Raw genomic sequence first — 23,449 nt, 5'->3', positions numbered from 1 at the left:
AAAACAAAATGTGAAGCAAGAATCAGTGTTTTACCTCAACAATTTACTTTTACAATAGTTAAATATATCTAGCTATGTCCAAAGACGAGAATAATTGTTTTGTCTCTAAACAAAATTGTAAAGTTTCAGCTGTTATTTTTGCTAAAAGGATGCAATTTAGGTACTCCGCTCAATTTGAGTATGGTGACATAAAAAGGTAATCTAAAGACCATATAAACGTGTTAGGACACACAATACACTACAGACTCTAGGTAGTACGAAGTTCTGAGAAGTGTAAAAAGGGATAAATGAGAAGCATAAATTCAAATATTTACACATTTAAAGTTCAATGTACATTTGGCAAGGCATACACTATAAAATAAACCCTTTATAAGTTAGAAGATGTGGTTAAATGCATAAACATTAATTTTTGATAAAAATTATACTATGACGAGTTGATGACATTAACTGAAAATGTTTTATAATCACAATTCACACGACTCTGTGTTCCAAATTATCCAAAATAATTGAAATGGAGTTATATAAAGGCAACAGAAGTATAACACTCTTCAAAATTCATAAATCGATTGAGAAAAAAAACAAAACCGGGTTACAAACTTAAACAGAGAAACACTTCAAATATATGAGGAGATCTACGACATAACAGAAACACAACATTAACATGTAACACAAACTAAAACGAACTATAATTGAACAATGACCATTTTCTCGACTTGGTACAGGACATGTTAAGAAACAAATGGTGGGTTGAACCTCGTTTTATGGCTAGCTAAACCTCCCTCTTTTTTGTGAATGTTCAATAAAACATTGAAATGAAAACATTACACTACAGGACCACAATACAAATAAGTGGGAGAACATATAGGACATAATACACCCGATAACAGTCAACTAAACTAGTCTTGTACTTTAGATAATAAAAATAACATACCTGCTAATCGATAAGTCTATAGAAAGGAATTAAGATTTCCAGGGTAATCTAAGTGTTTGCATGATAAAATGAGGAATTGTGCATATTGTGGTTTAACTGTTAATGAGACAATTATTAAATAAAAAAAAAATGATCAAGGATACTATCAACTACAGGTCATCTTGCGACCTTCAAAAAAGAAAAAAAATATCACATATTAATATTTAAAACTCTATAAAAATAGTGCTAGTGAAAAGATTTCTAAACGAGAAAGATTGCGCCCTAATCGTAGCTTATGACACTAAACGAAGACAGTCGACAACCAGCGACAACCACATACCTAGAAATATCATTATCTGTGGACAGACACAAGTAAATAAAGCTTGGGTATAACATTTATATTTTTGTCAGTAGTCGAGAGTAAAATAACAAAAATACAGAACGGATAACATTAAACAAATGAATGAATCTATGCAATGATAACAACAATAAGCATAATACAAAGTCCAATAAGTAAAGTAACAATAAACTTAAAAAAACTTTACAAACTTAACCAACTTTTTAGTTTTATCTTAAACGAGTCAGGATATCTCACAAAAACGCCAATTTGTTACCGCATGAAATTGATTATTGTCATCTGCATGAAATGATTTTTAAAAGAATCAGATATTTTCGTATACTTTGGAGGACACGAGATAGTGGTTCAATGCTTCATAACAAAGACAGTACTCCTCCTACAACAAACGAAGAGAATTATTAAATATACTGAATTGTTTAAAGGGTAAACAATCAGGAGGAATGTCATCAATAAGCTAACAGGTATATCGGGTGGGAGAAACTGAGAAATGCGCGGGAAATTGTCATGCTTTTATGAAGATATTCAAATAATGTCTTTGTCCGTCAAAAACTATAAAATTTAATTAAAGTAAACAACTAACATAATTAACAAACGATGAACACAACTTTACTTTTATAAAATCACAATACTAAATAACCCGACATACATATCATCTTTGTGTTAACGGCCGTGATTTATATTTGACGACGCAAATACCTGTCACTTGTTTTCCAATCCATGTATTGTATTTATGTACGTATTTATTTATCTGTAACTTAAATAAGATATTGTTTACACTTAGCAAATACTAGTGTTTTCTAAATCCTCGGATCATTAAAAACTCATTTATCTGGTTACTTCTTAATTACTTATTATATGGATCGTTAACCATAATAATCATAATGGTAATACGTACAAAATCAGCAAAGAACTCTGGTCTCCTCAACTGCAACAGCCTGGCCAGTTGAAATATGTCTGCAGTTTTATCAATTGTCATACTGGAAACGGCGTTGACAAACGCACAGAAAAGCCCACAGTTCTTGGCTCCATCACTAAAATATTTACAAAATCCTACGGTTAAGTTTTTCCTTTATTCACGAGAAATGTTGTCAGATTACCGAAGTTGGTTTGCGTTGAACGTTACTGTCAGCTCTCTTTTGCTCTTTCGTGGTGATAAAATTTGATGGTTTGATAAATAAGGAGTGCCCGGAAAGGACAACCACCGATCTTCAGAAGGATGCGATAATCCTTCAAATTAGTCAAAATTTTGTTCACCTTCTTAGAAAATATATTAACCAAATAAGAAGAAATCAACTCCTTTTGTATTTAAGCTTGATGTAATAAACCTGTTGCTTACCATCAGGGTTTCTTTTTTGTTCCAATCAATAAAATGCCATATTACTATATAGTATTTTATATTTACCAAGATCGGGACATTGATTATATGTTGATGAATAGCAGTGCACTGATATCTAATTTGTATTTGTTAGTCCAAAATTAATTGTATATCCGATAAACATCTACTTGCTAAATAGTTAAGCATACTTTAAGTTACGTTTTAAAAAGTAAAATACCAAAAATACCAAACTCAAAACGGAAATTTCTTCTTACTTTGATGTAAGTATGAACGAACTAAAACGGCATCAAAGGTAAAAAAATTATCAAATGTTAGTGTATACAATATATAAATTAAACATACTAGTAATGGACATGATGATACATTTGTAGGTTGTTCTTGAAAAAAATAACAATGTTTCATATCATACGTGCGTGTCTTTTATAACTTATATTATAGATACATTTCATATGATACTTACCCGCTGACAACGGTCACTGGATCATTTGACCGGCTGACACGAGATGATATACGATTAACAAGTTTGCACATAACCTGTGGACCAGGAAGGTCCTCGGTCACTGCAAGATACATAGCTATTTCTCTCGATTGGTCACCCTTTAATGTTTAAGATATGTGAAATAAATATATGTTTTACAAGTTTTTCCATAATTAATTCAAATGATAAAGGTTTTTGTAAAAGACATTATAAATTTGCAGTGGACATTAAAGCAACATTCACCAGACATCTTGATATTTTGTTTAAATAAACATTTCATTTAAAAACTATAATCCTACAATAAACCAAACCATTGCACATCTTGTTTAGCATGGTATAAATTATGAAAAACAAAATTAAGTAGTATAACATAAACATGTATCAGCTTTTTTTTCTCACAAATACCTTCTTGGATAGAAAAACTGTACAACTTGTAACACCAAGATCTTCTTGTTCTCCTCTTTTCATTTTCAAGGTATATTTCCCATATACAAAGGAGTCTTTTGAAGTGGAGTAAACTAATTCCGCCTGAATGAATAAATCAGATAAGTAAAAAAAAGTTGCACGTGTTCTACACGTTTTGTTTTTAATTGAGGGACGTATTTATGCTCTAAAACATACGTGTAACCCGACCAGATGCTGTAACTGTTGAAAAGCCTGATATTTTGTGTTGGTTATTTTTTTCCTGTATGCCTTTGTTGATTTTAATTTGTCCTTAATCAGGATGTAAGTTTTTTGTCGTTTGATTACTTTTCGTATTTTGCAATTATTATTTTATATATATAAGTAAATATACCAAATGTATTTTATCCTACATGTATTCAAGTGTAATCGGTTCTCTATAGTGTAACACACTTTTCTCCAAGCTCCTCAAATAAATGTGGTCAAGTTGATCGTGTTAATTTAGTAGATATTTTTATTCATTTCCCCTTATCCTCAGGATATCTCTTGCGTAAATCAAGAAAAATCAAAACATCTGATGTTGTGCTCAATTTTGCAATTGTGTGCACTACATCAGTTCTCGATAGGTGTGAAACGTATAGTATTGGATGCATGTTTGGTACTAATAGAGGATTTAAAATTACGCAAAATTGAGGAAAAATATCAATTAAGTATTATTTGTCTCTAGAAACAAATACTTGTTTATCAATTTAAGCCTCATTGATCAATTTAGGCATCTTTTACAGATATTCTAGGAATTATCGCACAAGGACAAAAATATGCATAAAATTAGCAATATATACCTCAGCTGGGTTATTTAGAAACACGACAATTGTAGACGAACTGTGGTCCCCAACCATAGTCCAAAAGTCAACCATTGTGTCAGGTAGTGGTAGCTGTGTTGTCAAATATCCAACGAACTTTGTATAGGACTAAAGATTTAAAAAAATGAAAATTGTTGATCTAGGTGAAGGCGAAAAGTATCAAAGGGACTTTAAAATCATCGTTGTTGTGAGAATTTGCTATCTTCTTGTAAATGTTAATTAAAAGTCATAACATTACTGCAATAAATTTCCGCACTTGTTTTATTTGGTAGAAATGACAGAGGCTACGAAAATCCAAAATATAATACAAAAGCTAATGAATTGATGAACTTCAAATGACTAAAAGAAAAGTCTGGAACAAGTAATCAGAGCTATGAATGAGGTAAATACATTCCTCGATTTTAAAATGTTCATTACTTTACAGCCGCAAAGGAGTAGGTCCGGCCTCAAATTTCAGGTTCATCTGACAAAAGATTTTGACCACTTTTTAAACACTTAAATGTCTATTTCGTTTGATTCAATTAGTTTATGTGAAAGATTTAACTAGATTAGTAATTAAAAACAATCCGATTCGAGCTCAAACATGAAAGGGGCCGCATCCGTGTTCATCCTCAACCTTTATATATGTTATGTATTATCATCAAATACAACTTACATGTCAATATTAAGGATGAACACGAATGCGGCCAGTTTCGTTTTACACGAAAACCGTCTCAAATTTAACTAAAATGCTAGAATTGTGTAGATGTCAGTAATTTAGCATGACTAAATGGTGCTAGTACCCGATATATGTGCATTGTATTGTCAAAAACAGCCCATATGTATGTAGCAGAAGCATTCTACTGTCCAATAAATAACTAAAAGTATACATTTTAATTATTTTGTAAAACTGCTATATTTTGGGGCCAAAAAGGGGTCTTACTGGACATACTCCTTTCAATAAAACATGTTCGCTTTTTCTTGCCAAAACGACGTACTTCGGTTGGGTAATAAGAGTATAAACTGCTTATATAGCGATATATCTATACATACTGGAGCTTGAACAGCGTTGATATAATCAGTTCGTCCTTTTTTGTATGAAACAAGAAACAGTCTGTTTTTGTCCGCTACAAAAATAATTGTCATTATTTGTTTATAAGTATAATTCGTTAACAAAGGTACCAGGATTATAATTTAATACGCAAGACCCGCGTTTCATCTATTAAAGACTCATCAGTAACGATCAGATCAAAATAGTTGTAAAGCAAAACTGGTACAAAGTGGAAGAGTATAAGTACAGTTAAACATTAATTTTGAGTGCTCGAGTAAACTTCCGTTTTTAGAATGGGATATGGTTCCACACATGGATGCGTTATGCTGAAATGAAAAGCAACCCAATAGCAATGTCGCTATGTTTAGAACATAATGCTTACGATATAACATGTATAAATAAAAGAATGTCAGAATGCCATACACTTGATATATACAAATAAATCTTCCATATTACTTGAACTTGTGACGTTACTACTATCATTTTGTTTCACTCGGTATGAGTAGGAATACAAATGTTCATTAGTTAAATAAAAACAAATTCGACAAGCTTTATGGCGTGAGAACAAAATAAGTATTAAAAATGTTCAGACCAAACGATGGGATATACGTCGCAACTTTGTATCAATGACATCATATCAATAAGCTTATCAAGTTCTATCTTTGAGAGCATATTGCGATAGTTAAAATTGTCCGTGAAAACCGATGAAGGATTTTAAAAATTTTAAAAATTAAGATTTATTGAATTATCTTAGTTATTTAAGTTAAAGTAAACAAAAATATTTTCACAAAACGTTATGAAATCATAAATATTTTGATGATAGCTTTGAGAAGAAATTTGCTTATAAATAATAACAATCACTGGAAGTGAAGCAAGTCATTTTCACTTTGTTTTTCCTGTTTACATGCTTTAGTAACCATATTACCATTATTTTCCAAAATATTTTATAGACAAACCAAATAATCAAAGAATTGTGCTTTAGAACCCAAACGGTATATGTGTATGATAATGATATGAAGGTTTAAATTCCGTTCTTTAGAACCGAACGGTATATGTGTATAATAATGATACAATGTATGCAGGATAAAAATTCGTGCAACTGTAAAATCAAAGGAGATATTTTTTTTTCGACTATTTTTCGGGTTTCTTTTGGTCATATAGCTCCGCACGTGTTTCTGTTCATGTACATCAAAGGTTGTCAAATATTCAGTTGTGAGTCTTCTTGATGACTTTTATGCAGATACAAATATAGCAATAAACCATATTTTAAAATGCAACACCTTTGAAATATCAAACTTAATTTGGAGCTTACAAGGAACAATACTCTCATTTCTGTTCTTTCCTAAATTATCTGGGCTTTTAGCAGCAGCGTATTCAGCTTTATCTTGCTCAGATGTCTTAGCTTTAAGCATCTACAATATAACAGTATAAATTGAATGCCTACACTAATGTACATGTATTACATTTTATGCAATATAACATTTGAAATTGAAATATTCAGAATTACATATGCATACAATTTGCATTTTAAAACGGAGCATAAAAGTACCGAGTTTAGATGAAGCCTAACGGAAAGAGAAAAAATAAAGTGCTTAAGAATTTAACAGTAATACAGAAAGGTAAAAAAGTGCCTTCTAGACAAGCACTGTTGTTTTCAAACTTGGATAAGGCTCTCTTGGACGCTGTTCCAGGACTCACACACGTATATGCTAAACTAAAAAACAAAAATATCCACAAATTACTGTACCTCAAACTCTTCATGCAGTCGTCGTCTGTTAACAGGACCTTTATCTTCTGAAATTTCCCGCCAGATATTTCCAAATTCCTTCTTTCCAACGTTTGTATCCTTCATTGTGAAAGCCTCAAGTAAGGCATAATGAAGACACACATATTGCTCCTAAAATATGACCATATTCGAATTCGGTTTGTATTAATTTATCCAATTAAAATAACATAAGATATAATTCGTGTGTCCATGCCGCCTTTTTGGATAACCTTCATCAGAAACACTGAAACCTTAACATTTAAAAGCTAGAATCATTTGATAAATTCGTAAACAGGTAGACAGTGCATATTGTCTTATTTCATAGGGAACATCTCATCTGTTTACTTAATGCAAAGGGTAAGGTAGATTAATTAAATAAAAAAGGCGATATTGTATGATAACCACTGAGACAACTATCCACTACAATTTAAAGATTTGAATCTCCATTGTGTCTAAAGTCAAATATAACTTACAGCTGTTTGAACCATGTTCATCCTGCTGAACCTCATTTTCTCAACAAACTTAGCGACATCAACGAACCCAGTATCACGTCCTTCTTCATATAAAGCATCAAGTCCGATATATGTCCCAGTTCTCCCTATCCCAGCACTATTAGGAAAAAATAACATCACTGTAAATTGACTTAAGACACTCATTTTTTTAGTTGAAATGAGTAATTAGTTTTACTCCTTAAGGATTTAACAAAATTCTTTGAATGTATACGGCAAACTAACAGACTCATCGGAATGTGTAAGAGTAAATGGAATTAACATACAATTTAATTTCATACAGATTTCAGGTAATATAATTTTTTTCTTGTAAGCAACATTTAAATACTTCTAACCATCAACTTATAAAACGACCTTCAATTTTAACTAGATCTGTATGGACAATTTACAAAATGTTGCTGTTTTAAACACATGTACATTTATTTGAACAGGATGTCATAAATTGTCATTGTTCAAACACAAACACCGGGTAACAAATAAAAATTTACGTTTTCAAACTTTAATACCTGCAATGAACAAGAAGTGGTCCATTATTTTCAGTACTTGTATGATCAGATCTGACATGTTTATGAAACAGTACAAGGTACAGAGGATCTGGTGTTCCATGATCAGGCCAGGCTGTGAAATGGTACTGGCTTATAGATCTCTTCTCTTCTGACTGTTATTATCATATGGAAAAATTGAAATAAAATACAGAACAAGACATAGTATACATAGGCTTAGAATTATTTGTTTTTAAAAAATTAAACATAAAAACATCAAAACAGTTTGGGCAGTAAAACCGTTTCACACACACATATATTTTTTAGTTATTTGAAATGAACCGTTGATATTAAATAAATTAAAGTAAATGGAGATATTTCTCCTGATCTTACTCTGGTATGTTACCAAATATTGATTTAAAAAGTAAACTAACAAAAGGAGTATGGCCACGAAGGGTTAAAAATGGCCCTGTATTTTTTTCTATACATTTATCGATTGTTCAGCACCTCTTATCATGTGTGACCAGATATCCAAATAAAACATTTATATTCATGGTACCAATTTTGCTACACCAGATGCGCATTTCGACAAATAATGTTTATAGATCAATGATTGAAAAGGCCAGTAAATGTAAAATCCCAAAACAATACTATATAGTGTATTTTGGGTCAGCACCTGGAAACTTACTTGGACAATTCACTGACGTACTAAGTGACGTTCATAAAAATATAACCATACTTTTTCGGATTTTAGCCAAGACAATATTTTTCTTCTAAACCAGAAAAAAACTGTTTACAGCCTATCACTTATTCAGTAGCTTTACTTATATCTTTTTCAAATAATGTTGATTACTAATGATAATTTTTTCTATATAAATAAGGCCGTTAGTTTTCTCGTTTGAATTGTTTTACAAAGTCCTATCGGGGCCTTTTATAGCTGACTATGCGGTATGGGCTTTGCTTATTGTTAAAGGCCGTACGGTGGCCTATAGTTGTTAATATCAGTGTCATTTTGGGCTCTTGTGGACAGTCGTCGCATTGGCAATCATACCACATTTTCTTTTTTGATATATTGATGCGGAATAAAACGTTTTATGTATTTCATTTCGTATACAATTGGGTTTAATCCGTTTGCTATTTATGGTAATTGTATATAGATACAACTGTATGAACTAAAATAACAAGTTCTGTTCCTAGTTCTGCAACGGTACGTACTATTAATAAAGTATGATGTTAGGTGCAAAAGGCACGATAAAAGTGTTGGCGGTTTCATGGGGTGAAGTTTTATGGTGCTATCTAAAGTTTGGCTTTTAAATGTATTAGCATCACAGTTACGTTAAATCGAATTAAGTCATACTTGTATATATACTGTTGCTGTTATGTTTATTACATGTTTTTATATGCTTTTGAATCAAAGAAATCTGTATAATAAAGTGAAATAATATATTGTATCCCAAGAGAAAATAATGCAGGCAAATAATCCTATTTCTATGTTTGTTCTGTTTATAGACTTTTGAATTTAGAGTAGAAATACTTTAAATTCGGACGAGCAGGTCGACGGAAAATTGCAGATGAATTAGTTTTGTTGCATCATAGATTAATAATATGTATTTAGATCTATATATATGTAATAATTCCTCCATTATTGTCTGTCTGTCATACCGTTTTATCTTCCAATTCTATCTCCCTCGTGGTATATGCAGCTCGTTCCTTTTCTGCTTGTAAGGTGAGAACAAGGTTACCACAAGTCATAGGTTTTCCTCCTTCTGGCCAGTATCGCTCACATTTCCTCTAAAACGTGTAACACGTATATCTATGAGTAAACTTCTGTATTCGGTGATTAACTTATTACTTTACATTGTCATTCTAAAGAATATGAATTAAAGTGATAATATCAGGGCCTTTGGCGTATTATAAATAATTGGATTTGGTCAATATTGAAGATTATTCCGTGATTTTTATTAAAGCTAGGTTCACATTGCCGATCAAATCAACTCGATCAAGCCCAATCAAGACAAATTACGTGATCGGGAGACTGGTCTGACTCAATCGACAAGGATGCTCGGGATAGTCTACCCTACTCGTCATCGATTTGACCATCTACCCGAGAGAGAGTTTTTGACATGTCATAATCAATCGAGTAAGGACCGAGAAGCAAGTCACTCGAGCAGAGATCGGGAATTCGTCGAGTAGCGGTCGAATTGATCGGGGAAGGATCGTGTAGAGATCGAGATTGGTCGGAATACAACAACATTTACGATCATTTCTCGATCATTTCGACCTTTGCTCGACTAATGTCTGATCATTTCAGAGTGGTCGAATGTTGTCGCAAAGGGATCGGGTATTGGTCGAGTTGGTCTACAGTGCAGGCGATTTGGTGTCACGATATCTCAGTAGCATGGGTTCGAATCCATGCGAGGGAAGAACAAAAAAATTGCAAAAGCAAACTTACAGATCTAACATTGTTGGGTTGATGTTTAGACGAGTTGTATATCTATATATATATGTATATAAGTACGTCTGAGGCAGTGACAAATCTACAACAGATTTATCCATCGGATCACCAGCAGTGATGGTGATACATGTCTGTGTACATTATGTATATATAACTCGTCTAAACACCAACCCAACAATGTTAGATCTGTTAAATTTGTTCTTCCCTCGCCGGGATTCGAACCCATGCTACTGTGATATCGTGACATTAAATTGCCTGCACTGTAGCCGTCCCGCTAGACCACACGACCACCTAAGCTTCATAAAAATTAATCTTTCGGTGACCGGGTGTTACCTTTCCACGTCAGTTTTATATATATGTCATTAGATCTCATATTGAAAAAATGCCTCAAAAACAATCATACCGCATCTCCTTATTTTTATTTTGATCGCTATAAGTATGATGAATCTCAAACTACATAACATAACACAATGGCATATTTACAACAATTACTTTTATTTGTTGCTTCTATGTTTTTTTTATACTGAGCTACATTTGTTGAATGTTGAAGAAGTATTCATGTATTAACGCTCGACATGAAATCTAGGTGAATACTTTTCTGCAAATTTGATATAAAATGTAAGCAAACTTGGGGCAAACCGGATAGCTTGGAACAGCGCAAAAGTAAATTGAAGACTTGTGTGACGAGATTGCAATGACGTATATGTTTTGGGTTGCCTTATTTATAAAGGAACTAAGAGGGTTAGATATACGTTGTGTTGAGTTTTTTTCAAAGTAAAAAGTATCAACTCTATTTAGAAGCCAATCTTGGAAACGATAATTTATTACTCATACGAAATAGTGTTGATGTTAATAAGGTAAGAAGATATATAGACTGGACCGTTGAATTTTCAGTTTAAATGGTTTTACACTAGTAATGTTTTGGGTCCCTTTATAGCTTGTTGTTCGGTGTGAGCTAAAACGCCGTGTTGAAGGCCGTACTTTGACCAATAATGGTTTACTTTTACAAATTGTTACAACATCAACCTATATCTATTTACATAATACCCCAGTCCCACTAGGCCACGATCGCACTACGATATGTGAAAAAATGCAAATTTTGATGATCGTAGTACGATCGTGTAGGTCGCAGTAAGGTCGTACCACGGTCGTGGTGAGGTCTTCAAGATCGTGAAGAGCGTGACCAACTTTGAACATGTTCAAAACAATCGTGGTGCGGTCGTGGCGAAATTAGGTCGTAGTAGAAGCGTAGTGAGAGAGCACTAAGATCGGAGTAAGATCGCAAAGGTTGCTGTACAATCGTAGCGAGAGCGTAGCGAAAGCGTGATTCTATTCGGAGAGATTGCGCTACGATCTCACAGCGACGTTATCACGACCTTACTACGACCATCACGTTCTCACCGCGACCCAACTACGCTTCCACTACGACTTTACCACGCTGTTCACGACCATAGTACGATTCTATCACGCCCTTGCCGTCCTCATCACGCTCTTCTCACGATCTTACTACGTTCACACTATGACCATCATTTTTATTGTCATTTTCACATAAAATATATAAAAAAACTCCCTAGATTTTGTTTGTCTGAATGTATTTATTCATTTGAGCTAACGGCTCAACCATGCTTCTCGTTTTTATATAGATTAGACCGTTGGTTTTCCCCGTTTAAATGGTTTAACATTAGTATCTTTTTGGGCCCTTTATAGCGTGCTGTTCGGTGTGAGCCAAGGCTCCGTATTGAAGGCCGTACCTTGGCCTATAATGGTTTACTTTTATAGATTTTTACGTTGATGGAGAGTTGTCTCATTGGCACTCATACCACACCTTCCTATACATATTTACACATCTGTGTCATCTCTGCTATCGTTTACTAAAATATCGTCATTTGAGCTATATGGACCAGCAATAGGTTGTAATTTAGGTTTGATTGGTCGTTCCGACATCTCTTGATGACAAGTATTATACTACTTATGTGTATAGTATCAGTATAATTGAAGTCTGGAGCTGGCATGTCAGTTAACTGCTAGTAGTCTGTTGTTATTTATGTATTATTGTAATTTTGTTTATTTTCTTTAGTCACATCTTCTGACATCAGACTCGGTCTTCTCTTGAACTGACTTTTAATGTGCGTATTGTTATTCGTTTACTTTTCTTCATTGGCTAGAGGTATAGGGGGAGGGTTGAAATCTCACAAACATGTTTTGTTTATATAGATTAGACCGTTGGTTTTCCCGTTTGAATGGTTTTACACTAGTAATTTTGGGGCCCTTTATAGCTTGTTGTTCGGTGTGAGCCAAGGCTCCGTGTTGAAGGCCGTACTTTAACCTATAATGGTTTACTTTTTAAATTGTTATTTGTATGGAGAGTTGTCTCATTGGCACTCACACCACATCTTCCTATATCTATTAACCCCAATATTTTTGCGCCTGTCCCAAGTCAAGAGCCTCTGGCCTTGGTTAGTCTTGTACTATTTTTAATTTTAGTTTCTTGTGTACTATTTGGAGTTTAGTATGGGGTTCATACTTTGCCTCCTCTGCCTCTACATCAACCCCTACCACCACGCCCACGTGTTCTAGTAGATTTTGGTGGCATGACTGTATTGTTCCGAGAAATCTCCGTTTTAATCAGAAATAGAAGGAATGAAACTATATTGATATGAAACACGATATTGACGGTATTGCTGAGAACGCAGGAAGAACGCGGTATGAACGTAGTATAATCGTGGTAAGAACGTGCTATAATCGCAGTAAGATCGTGTTGCAATCGGATAACTCGTGGTATCGTCGTAGTGAGAACGTGAAGAGCGTAGAAAGATCTTTATAATCGTAGTGAGGTCGCAGAATAAGCGCGGTGAGAACGTGGTTTAATCGTAGCGGGATCTTTGTAGAAGCGTAATTAGGACGTAGTAGCATCGTGAAAGCAATGAAAATTAACATTTTCATGCCGCTCATACCGCGACATCACCACGATCTAAATGTATTTTAGATCGCGGTGAGCGTGGTGCGATCGTGGTCTAATGGGACTGGGGCTTAAATAATAAAATACGGTACTCTCATATTACCTAATTTGACGACCGATTTGTGTTGGGGTTGATGTCGCTCAGTTTGTAGTTTTCTGTGTTGTGTTTTGATTTGTTTGGTTTCTGCTTTTTTATACACCTTTGAATGCAATTGATAATATCTCGTATATTGCCGTATACTTAACAAGATATGTTGATAGTGAAATATATTAACCTTTGTACCTTCCACCAGATTTGTCAACATTATAATCTTTCTTGTATTATTTTGCCAAATCATTCTCCAGTGGTCATTTATAGTCTTCGTAAGTGGTCCTGAAAGATGTGTTTTAATCTAAATTGTTAATGCTAAAACATTTAATGACTTAGGTTCGTGCCGATTCGACAAAATCAATTGATATAAGGGTAAAATTAATTTAGCCATATCGATTATGCTTAATGAATATGAGTATATTGTGTTGGAATTCCATAGTGTATTATTTACCTGTGTAACACTTATCTGTTGAAAGTTTTATACAACTTTTTAAAGATACTTTTGGTTTTTTTCCGATTTTGTAGCTCACTAGTTTTTTAAGGGGTGTAGCCTTCCGTAAATAAAAACTTGTTCAGAAAAGAATGAAGTTGCCGAATGCCTTGTTTGCTATAGGCATCGGATTATCTGCTGAAAATAAATTTCTTGGAACAGAATTATTGATTGTTGACTAGGAAATTTCTTAATTGGCCAAGGTCCTCAAGACACATCGAAGTGAGGAACACAAAAGGTGTGTGTAAACAAATACTCTATCTGTAGTGATATTATATTTTTACTACTTGGATCCGCATCACAAAAGATTTTTCCAGGATATGCTAATTTACTTGAAAATGAATAATTGACTTTTCGGAAAAAAATCCCGAAAATTTAAACACATCAAGGAGCAATCATACATATCCAAGTTTACGACATGGACTGATCTACAGAAGAAAAAAATACCCTCATCGGCTTTGGGAAATCAATTACGCCTCCTTACCCGTATGTTTTTTTCTGTCGTATAATGACATATATATTGAATCATGAATACACATGCATTAAAAAGATCATACCTTGTGACGCTATATAACACTTTTCCTTTTTGAAGCCCTGAAATTGAAATAATTTGATAAGGAATATACGTGGTTTTATGATGACAAACAAGATCCTAGTAACTATCAACGAAAAGTTGAAATAATATTGATGTAAACGACCTTCATAGCTTACCGTAAGGCTTTTGACAATGAGCTAAATGAGTACCATTTATAAATGATACCACCATATGGCTTTTCTATATCAACTGAAACACAACCTTAGGGATTTTATTGGTTTCCCCGAATGATGCGGTGAATGATATTGAAAAGACCATATCATATATAACTTTACTATTTACCTCTAGTAGTTGTTTGTTTTATTTGACATATTACGTTATAAAAGTTAGGTTTTCCATATATATATATATATATATATATATATATATATATATATATATATATATATATATATATATATATATATATATATATATATATATATATATAACTCGTCTAAACATCAACCCAACAATGTTAGATCTGTAAATTTGCTTTCGCAAATCTTTGGTTCTTCCCTCGCCGGGATTCGAACCCATGCTACTGTGATATCGTGACACCAAATCGCCTGCACTGCAGCCGTCCCGCTAGACCACACGACCACCTGGGCTCTCAGGTATATTATATACATAATAATATTTTTAAATTTCACATCAAATAATAACAGTTCGTTAAAATATTGTCACTAGCGCTTTTTATATATATAGATGTAGCAGAATTCCAGCAGTGCCTGCATTAGAGTATACATCTCCCAATTGATACGATATTCCCGGGCATATATTTTTTTTATCATGAATTCGTTGTAAAAGAGTTGCTTCTCACAAGGAAGCTATTCATCAAAAAGTTCCAAATACTTAAGTTAAAATCAACCCTTCGTAAATGTTACAGGCGTTATCACATGTTGGTTAGCCGTGATGGAATATCCGTTTCGCAGATGATATCAGATATGTCCCTTATGTCGTAACTACAATCCCGTTCCCTTTTTACGAATGTGATCTACTGGAGTAGACTAATTATCGGATTTGTAATCACATACGCAACACAAAGGAACGGGTGACACATGTGGAGCAGGATCTGCTGCCCTTTCGGAGCACCTGAGATAACCCCCATTTTATGGTATGGTTTATGTTGCTTAGTCCTTATTTTTTATGTTTTCTGTACTATTGTTTGTCTTTTTCTTTTGTAGCCATGTCGTTGTCAGTTTGTGTTTGATCTATGAGTTTGGATGTCCCTCTAGTAGATATCTTCAATTCCTATTTACCCAGGAATAAGACGTCGTCAACTTCATCTCTAGGACAATTTACCTCGTATAATACTAACACGTAAGTACATTGTATCGACAGAAAATAGAATCTTACATTTTTATAAATGTACATGTATAGTTAATAATTTCAGTTCATACTTTGTTCATACCTAAAGACTTTAATAATATCTAACTACGGTTTTTCATGACTATATACTACTTAAAAATAATTTGAATCAAAGTATCAACCAGCAAAGATAACATGTTAAGTCGTGGTGTAGTGGTTAGTGCATCAGACTACTAACACAAGGGTTCCTAGTTTGATTCCCGGTCCGGATTGTCGGCTCTCCCTTGACACCATTTGCGAGTATTGACGTGTGAAAACGATGATAGTAAGTCCGAAGGGGACGATAAATGGCTCATTCGTGTTAAGAGAGAATCATATATTTTGCACGTACAAGACACCCTTGCAAAGTGAAAAGGAATTGATACAAGTTGCAATAACTTCCAAAACCAGTATAAATAAATAGGTTTAAACTTTTTTGATATTGGATCACAAGCCAGTTTTTTGTGGTTTATTTCGATGGTTAACTAGAGGCTGATCATTTCTAAATTAAGATTGAAAAACAATTAAACTGATCCTCGGATTTATTTCGATTTCATGCATTGCTGAGTGATTTTATACAAAACCTTTGTAATTCACGTAAATATTTACGAAGACTATAGGCCAAAAAAGAGATTTTAGTGAATTTGGATGTACTGAATTTGGCAGCGTACGTCCATGTATCAAATAATATAGATGTTTGTTAGTTGGTATTAACGAAAGTTTGATTTATGACAGTTTGAAACACGTTGAAACGTTATGTAGCTGTTGCTTCTGTTCTCAGACCTTAACACACTTTGTCGTTGGGCTAAGCTGGAGATCGCGGATAATTTATCTGTTTCATTTAGAACATATTATTTGTAATCGATCTTCATTGAAAACATATATATAATGCATGTTCCACCTACATGTCGAACTACTTTTTAACGTATATTTGTTGCGTAAACGGAACTTAAATGAAACATGTTTACTTACATCTACATAGCTAGCATTTATATAATCTGAGGACTTCCCATGACCTGGTTCCAACACAACCCGTGTATGATCGTCTACAGGAGAATCGTGATTATTACAGTATAGTCATGTTTGTACCTATACAATGTTATTGCTGTTATCATTTTGTTATTTTTATAATTTTACACATTAACGTCAGGAAATCATCTTTAAAACATTACATGTATTAAAAACGTTACATAACATATGAAGCTATGACATATGAATTCATTAAAAGTACCAAACAAAACGTTTATAAGCAAAACAAATCATTGATAGTTGAAGATCACACAAAAACTTACATGAAAATATTTCTTTAAATCTGTTCTTTAATAGATTTGCCTTCTGCTGAGACGTTGTAGTGGGATGTAGAACTCCATACTTTATATTCTACGGGGTAAATATTAAACGGATATTATAGCTTGCTACGATTGTCGTATAAGGGATATTTTAAACTTACAGGTTGAACTTATAGAAAGAAAACATGTTTAAATGTATTTTTTCCGAAAAAAGGTGAAACTGTTTGAGAATTGAGTGAACTTCAATCACTAGTTTTAATAGTTCTCATGATAAACAACGACCATTGATAAATTTATAAATATAAAAAAGAAGATGCGGTATGATTGCCAATGAGACAACTGTCCACAAGAGACCAAAATGACACAGACATTAACAACTAAAGGTCACCGTACGGCCTTCAACAATGCGCAAAGCTCGAACCGCTTAGTCAGCTATAAAAAGCCCCGATACGACAATGTAAAACAATTCAAACGAGAAAACTAACGGCCTTATTTATATAAAAAAATAAAATGAACGAAAAGCAAATATGTAACACTTAAAAAAACGACAACCACTGAATTACAGGCTCCTGACTTGGGACAGGCACATACATAAATATTGTGGCGGGGTTAAACATGTTAGCGGGATCCCAACCATCCCCCTAATCTGGGATAGTGATTTAACAGTACAACATAAGAACGGACTATAAAAGCAGTTGAAAAGGACTTAACTCATCAGATGGACAAACATACAAGTGGACGTGACCGGGTACTAATAAATCCCGACACAAAAAGACACAATGAACAGATATAGTTCATGTCATATGCCACACATTAAAATGGCGTTTAATGAACACAACAGACACACCAAGTAATACTTCATAATTAAGTTTGTATAATAATATTGTGGGAATACATACCAAATCATACATCTTATATCGATCGTGAAACGTGATACATCCAAATTAACTAACCCTTACCTTGTATTCATCTTCTAATTTATTATTTTGTTGTTTTTTGAAAATATATTCTTTTAGATCAGGGACTTTTATACTGATATGGTCATCTTTTGGTGGGTTCGGATTCGTCAGTATTGAAGGTGAGACTTCATCCTCATCAGTATCTGTAGAGGAAAACGTCATTTATCTTTCTCCATTAGTTCTTGTTTGTTTGTTAACATTACTATGTACATACATTCAGATAATAAAATGTAAAAATACAAAAACAGAAAACAAAAGTTATTACCAGAAATTTAAATTTTAAATCTGCAGACAATTGTTCTAATTACAGAAACAATTAGCATGTTATAAATCACAGACATCTGTATGACATGAATCGCAGCTTAACGCCTAGGATACATGTAACGTATATGGTGGTATCTGGTATGTTATTATCTGAAAAGAAACATGTTGTCATATCGAAGAAAATTTTGAAGTAAATTTAATTTATCTGGTCGAGCTTGATGAAGAAACAGTATAACATCTACATATTATGAGCGATAAATTGTTGCCACGAAGATACTCTTTGCAATTGTTATATACGTGTGATAGTAATAAAATACTTTTTTTATGAAAAGTAAAAAAAGTAAGGGAGGAAGAGACATACAATGTCTAAAATCTGTTTTTGTGATATCGATTAAATGCGGGCGTTATGGATGAATAGAATAATATACACAAGAAGTTTAGCAGGTTTAATGACAGTAAGCTAATTTCATACCTAGTCTAAACTGAACGGCCTCTGCACCGGTTCTATAGTTGGTTGTCACTATCTGTCTTTTAGGGTGGGATTTTTGTCTTCTAATGAATAAGAAAATTATGATAATAGTTGAGATGAACAACACATGTAATGCTGGATATAGCTAAATGATAGTATATGTAGTAGACATTATTTGTATGATAGTTTGTATGATTTATGAATGAATATAAAATATTTGAAAACAAATAATCATCAAATTACATATTAACTGCCAAAGAAGGACTTGCTGAAGAAGGGATCGGTATATACCTTTCTGATCTATTCAATGCATGATGTACTAAAAGAATTACCGTCGGAATACAACACAAATTATAGCAATGAGTATTGCTATTGCTGCTAATGCTCCTACACCACCACCAACAATTGGTACTAAATCACCACGTGTCTCATCCAAGTCTATAAATGAAAACAAAAAATAATTAAAGAAGCCTAAACTATGAGTTAGACACAACATTAAAATATGACTTTTATTGGTTCAAAAAATTTACCGAAGCGTATTAAAAAAAATAATACATGTTTTTTGTTATTAGCAGTCAGATTGCATTAAATTGTCATGCTGAGGTCAAAACATTGCTGATGTATTAATGGTAACCTTATGTGACCTTCAATTTGAGCCTTATCTTAAGGTGGATTACGAATATACACCATCGCCATTGTTCGTTCATCTTGATATTTTTAAAATTATATGGCGTCTAGTCTGAAATACAAGAAATGATCATACGTTATAGAAAATTGATGCATTGTTATTTGCTCCTCCAGGAATTTTTGTATTGTACAAGTTCTTTATCAATTAATAGACTTTGAGTCAAATAGGTGAACATGACGTTGAAGGCAAATGTCCCTTCAACGCTTGGAATATACCTGTAGATAGTCAAATTAAGACATTTATGTTTTACTTCGTAGTCAATATATAGCATGTCAGAAGGAAGTACATAATACAAAAATCTTTCAAAATACGTTGCGATTTAAATCCTGGTCTCTTGTCGAAATTCTCGTTTATTTCGGAAGACCATTTGCTATTCATCAGACGATGTAAGTTGTCTATTAGTCTTTTGTATCGTTGATAAGCCTCATTATTGATGTGCATTGTTTTGAAGTATATCTTTCTGAATGTATACAAAATATATGATCACATGCACGAAAGGTTAAGTAAATAAAAAAACCTTTTATACTTTACCTTTTATTATGAGTAGGCTCTTGTTGCTGTACCCGGTTCCTATATCATTGGCGACGGCACACACATACGTGCCTGCATCGAATTGATCAGTGTTGACAATGGTTAGAGATGGTTCAATTATGGTACTTCCGTTATATTTTGAATCTGATACATTCAGCTTTTCACCATCTTTTATCCAGAATACAGCGGAAGTTACAGGGTATGACTCGTGGACACATGTAAGTTGAATAGCATCACCAGTAAACGCTTGCAAAATAGCAGATGATTGATATACTAATGGAATGTCTGTTGAAAAAGAAACAAAAACATGTTTATCACTTTTTTACTCAAAATTAGTACCCTTCTTTGGTTTTTTTTATACATATATGAATCCAAATATCACATGTATCAGATACAAAAAAAAATATCAACAGTCAGTTTTGATTTATGAATTGTTATCAATTGTGTCTGAATTTATATTAAGAAAACGAACAAAATAAAATGTTTCTATCCTTTTAACATGTGCGATGAAATTTGTAATTAAATCAGTTAGAATGAAAACAGCATTTCTTAAGAAGCACTTCCTTACCTTTCACAAGCAGATGAATTGTTTCCTTGCTGATCACATAAACAAGATCGTAAGAGGTTTCACATGTGTAGTTCCCCGAGTGGTACCTGGTTACATTTGTGATTGTTAGTGATGGAGTGTTCACAGTACCTCCACTGTATCCAACTCTACTGGTCGTATCAATGATCTGATTGTTTCGTCGCCATGTTACACTATTACCCCCAGTAATAAGACATTGTAACGTAATAGTATCATTCGCCCTAATATTCCTTTGTACTGGGTTATAAACGTGGACAGCTGAAATATGTAACAAGAACCTATATATCACCCCTTAAATTTTTTTCCCCAAAACCTCAAACATACCTTGATATATGACAACATGGTTCACACACTGCATGTGCGTTTTTTAAGTGTAAGTTTTAAGTGAATATGAAATAACATGACAGATAAGTCTGTTCCAGTCATGACAATAATGGATAATCAAATGTGAGTTTCCTCTTAACTTTATCAAAGATAATCAAGAGTTTGCTATAACGCATTCAAGTTTTTCCATTAATTAAGGTTTATTAACGTCTAGTTGTTTTGTTTTCGTGTAACTGTCTCTCTGTCCTTTACCGAAATATCCGTTTATCCAATTTGGGTTGTTAAACATCATGTAAAAGCTATTGTATTGATCCAGTCCTTCCACCAAAAATGAAATGGACAAAAAATATAATGCCTCGCATTGATTCACACTTGAAATTGAATTATGGACATACCATATCTATCATGTGCTATTACTATAACTGTCTACAACCAATTCATAATAACTCCGTATGGGGCTTTTTAATTTTTAACTATATAAGAAATTAAAACCATACGATAACTAAAAAAAGTATCATATTATCAAGTTATAAGAAGGGGACAATAAAATTGGTTTTTGGTACAAAAGCACAATGTCAAACTATACATATTCAAATACATGTAGACTGTGAATTAGTCGATATTATCATAGCTACTTCAGAAAACGACCTCCTTTCGTAAAGAGCATAAGGTAGGGTAGATAACTCCAGGAAAAAAATGACTTTAAAATTGCTTAGGTCATCACTCTTATTATGCACGGGAATCACGACGGTTGGTTATACCTATTATCATTTATTGAACAACTTATTTTGACTTGAAAGGATATTGCATGACGATAATATAAAACAATATAAATATAAATACAGGTAAAAATTATTTTTGAAGCATGTTATTTGAGAAAAAGCGATTTCTCATGGAGAGTTTTTGCGGAAGAAGGTAGGAATTTTTTTTTAAAGTTCAAAAAATGTAATAAAGAATTGATTATACCTTAAAGTACCTTTATTTTTCGAATATATAGGGACCAATCATGCTTTGAAGTAATAGTTTTGACCAAAAAATGGTGTGTTAGTATGTGGGGAAAAAAATTCATTTTGAGTATGAAATTTTTGTCCCCTGAATCTATAGTCATCATTTTTTTTTATTTTTTTCAAAAGAAGTGATAAAGCTTGCCCATAAGGCTTTTATGGAGAATATGAAATCCTTTTTTTCAAAATTGTATATAAAAACTTTGATATTGACAAAAGGAGGGAAAAAGGGGGGGGGGAGTAAGTCATTCAAAACCTAGCTGTCACCCTTAACTCATAATGAGGTCTCTGATTACAATACTTTCTTTTACCTTACAGATTATCAAATATGATTAACCTAATTGTAAGCTTTGCCTAAGGGTCACATAGATATATCTATGCAGCAATCAAGGAGCAATATCAATGAGTATCATGAGTACAATTCAAAGCCATGATCAATTGTCCTAATTGTTTAATGATTTATGTAAAACTAAATGTTCAATCTTCCATAGGCTTAGGCACAAACTATCATTTAACATGTATTAAATATATACTTTTCGTTGTGTCCAATTATTCATAATAAAAATCTAATTATGAGTATTTTGAAAGTCGTGTATTTAAAAATGTCGAATATTTTCGTGTTATTACAGCAGCATAATTGGATTGATACAATATGCCCAACTGCTTTCTGGATATAGTTTTTGTGGGTTGCAACTTATGTCTTAAGATTTTAAATTAACGGTAATACATAAGACAGATTGTGAAGCAAAAAGGAAGCATTTTACTTTAAAATTTGTAATTTTTTTTCCTGTTGTGGCGTTTCATTTTGACTCTCACAATTTGTTTACAACCTTAAAAAACAAAGCTAGAAATGATAAAGCAGGTATAAATTTAGTTACTATTATTTGCGAGCTTTGATAATTCTTTTTCTATAAAATATTTTCTTCCGGTAAGTTTTGGTCATTGTTTTGTTCGTATCTCTTGGTTATTTTATGCTATTTAAACATTTTTACTTCAAACTCTTACTCAAATATTATATTACGTAAATGAACGTTCACTGCTTAAACAGAATCCTCTTTTGGAATTAGACTTGATAAGTGTCATTATGTCTACTTACACAGAACTTTCAATTCAGTAACATCCTCAGAATTTCCAAAATTATTTTCCAATTTACACGTGTAATTACCGGCATCATTTTTGTCAACCTTCTTGACAGTCAGTGACTGTTTACTTAGTGTGCCACCACCATATGTACTGCTCACATACGGTCTAAGGTCTTTTCCATTTTTGAGCCAATATAGCAT

At 33.0% G+C, this 23,449-nt stretch overlaps 1 protein-coding gene across 1 annotated transcript; it reads right to left on the bottom strand.

Moving 5' to 3' along the window:
* On the bottom strand, window positions 1-23,449 carry LOC143084130 (receptor-type tyrosine-protein phosphatase alpha-like). Its single transcript, XM_076260539.1, has 21 exons — window positions 23,263-23,449; window positions 20,821-21,096; window positions 20,253-20,537; window positions 19,366-19,471; window positions 19,037-19,116; window positions 18,301-18,443; window positions 17,345-17,432; window positions 17,025-17,098; window positions 14,686-14,722; window positions 13,823-13,920; window positions 9,796-9,924; window positions 8,158-8,309; window positions 7,616-7,751; window positions 7,125-7,274; window positions 6,690-6,789; window positions 5,380-5,453; window positions 4,327-4,455; window positions 3,488-3,610; window positions 3,065-3,201; window positions 2,164-2,299; window positions 1-1,644 (listed from the first exon to the last, which is right to left on the bottom strand). Exons 1-21 carry the CDS (start codon window positions 23,447-23,449, stop codon window positions 1,573-1,575), a joined length of 2,712 nt encoding a protein of 903 aa, XP_076116654.1. The 3' UTR covers window positions 1-1,572.

This window comes from Mytilus galloprovincialis, chromosome 7 (assembly GCF_965363235.1).
Source record: "Mytilus galloprovincialis chromosome 7, xbMytGall1.hap1.1, whole genome shotgun sequence".
NCBI classification, from domain to species: Eukaryota; Metazoa; Mollusca; class Bivalvia; order Mytilida; family Mytilidae; genus Mytilus; species Mytilus galloprovincialis.
Note: the sequence above shows the minus strand (reverse complement) of the source record. Positions and strands in the feature narration are given on the sequence as shown.

What these genes read in the sequence shown, in the direction of transcription:
- LOC143084130 (XM_076260539.1), bottom strand. Translation starts at nt 23,449, where the DNA reads ATGCTATATTGGCTCAAAAATGGAAAAGACCTTAGACCGTATGTGAGC. An exon ending in GGCCGTTCAGTTTAGACTAG is followed by an intron (nt 18,444 to 19,036) that starts GTATGAAATTAG and finishes TTTCCTCTACAG; the next exon opens with ATACTGATGAGGATGAAGTC. An exon ending in CCACTTCTTGTTCATTGCAG is followed by an intron (nt 7,752 to 8,157) that starts GTATTAAAGTTT and finishes TTTTCCTAATAG; the next exon opens with TGCTGGGATAGGGAGAACTG.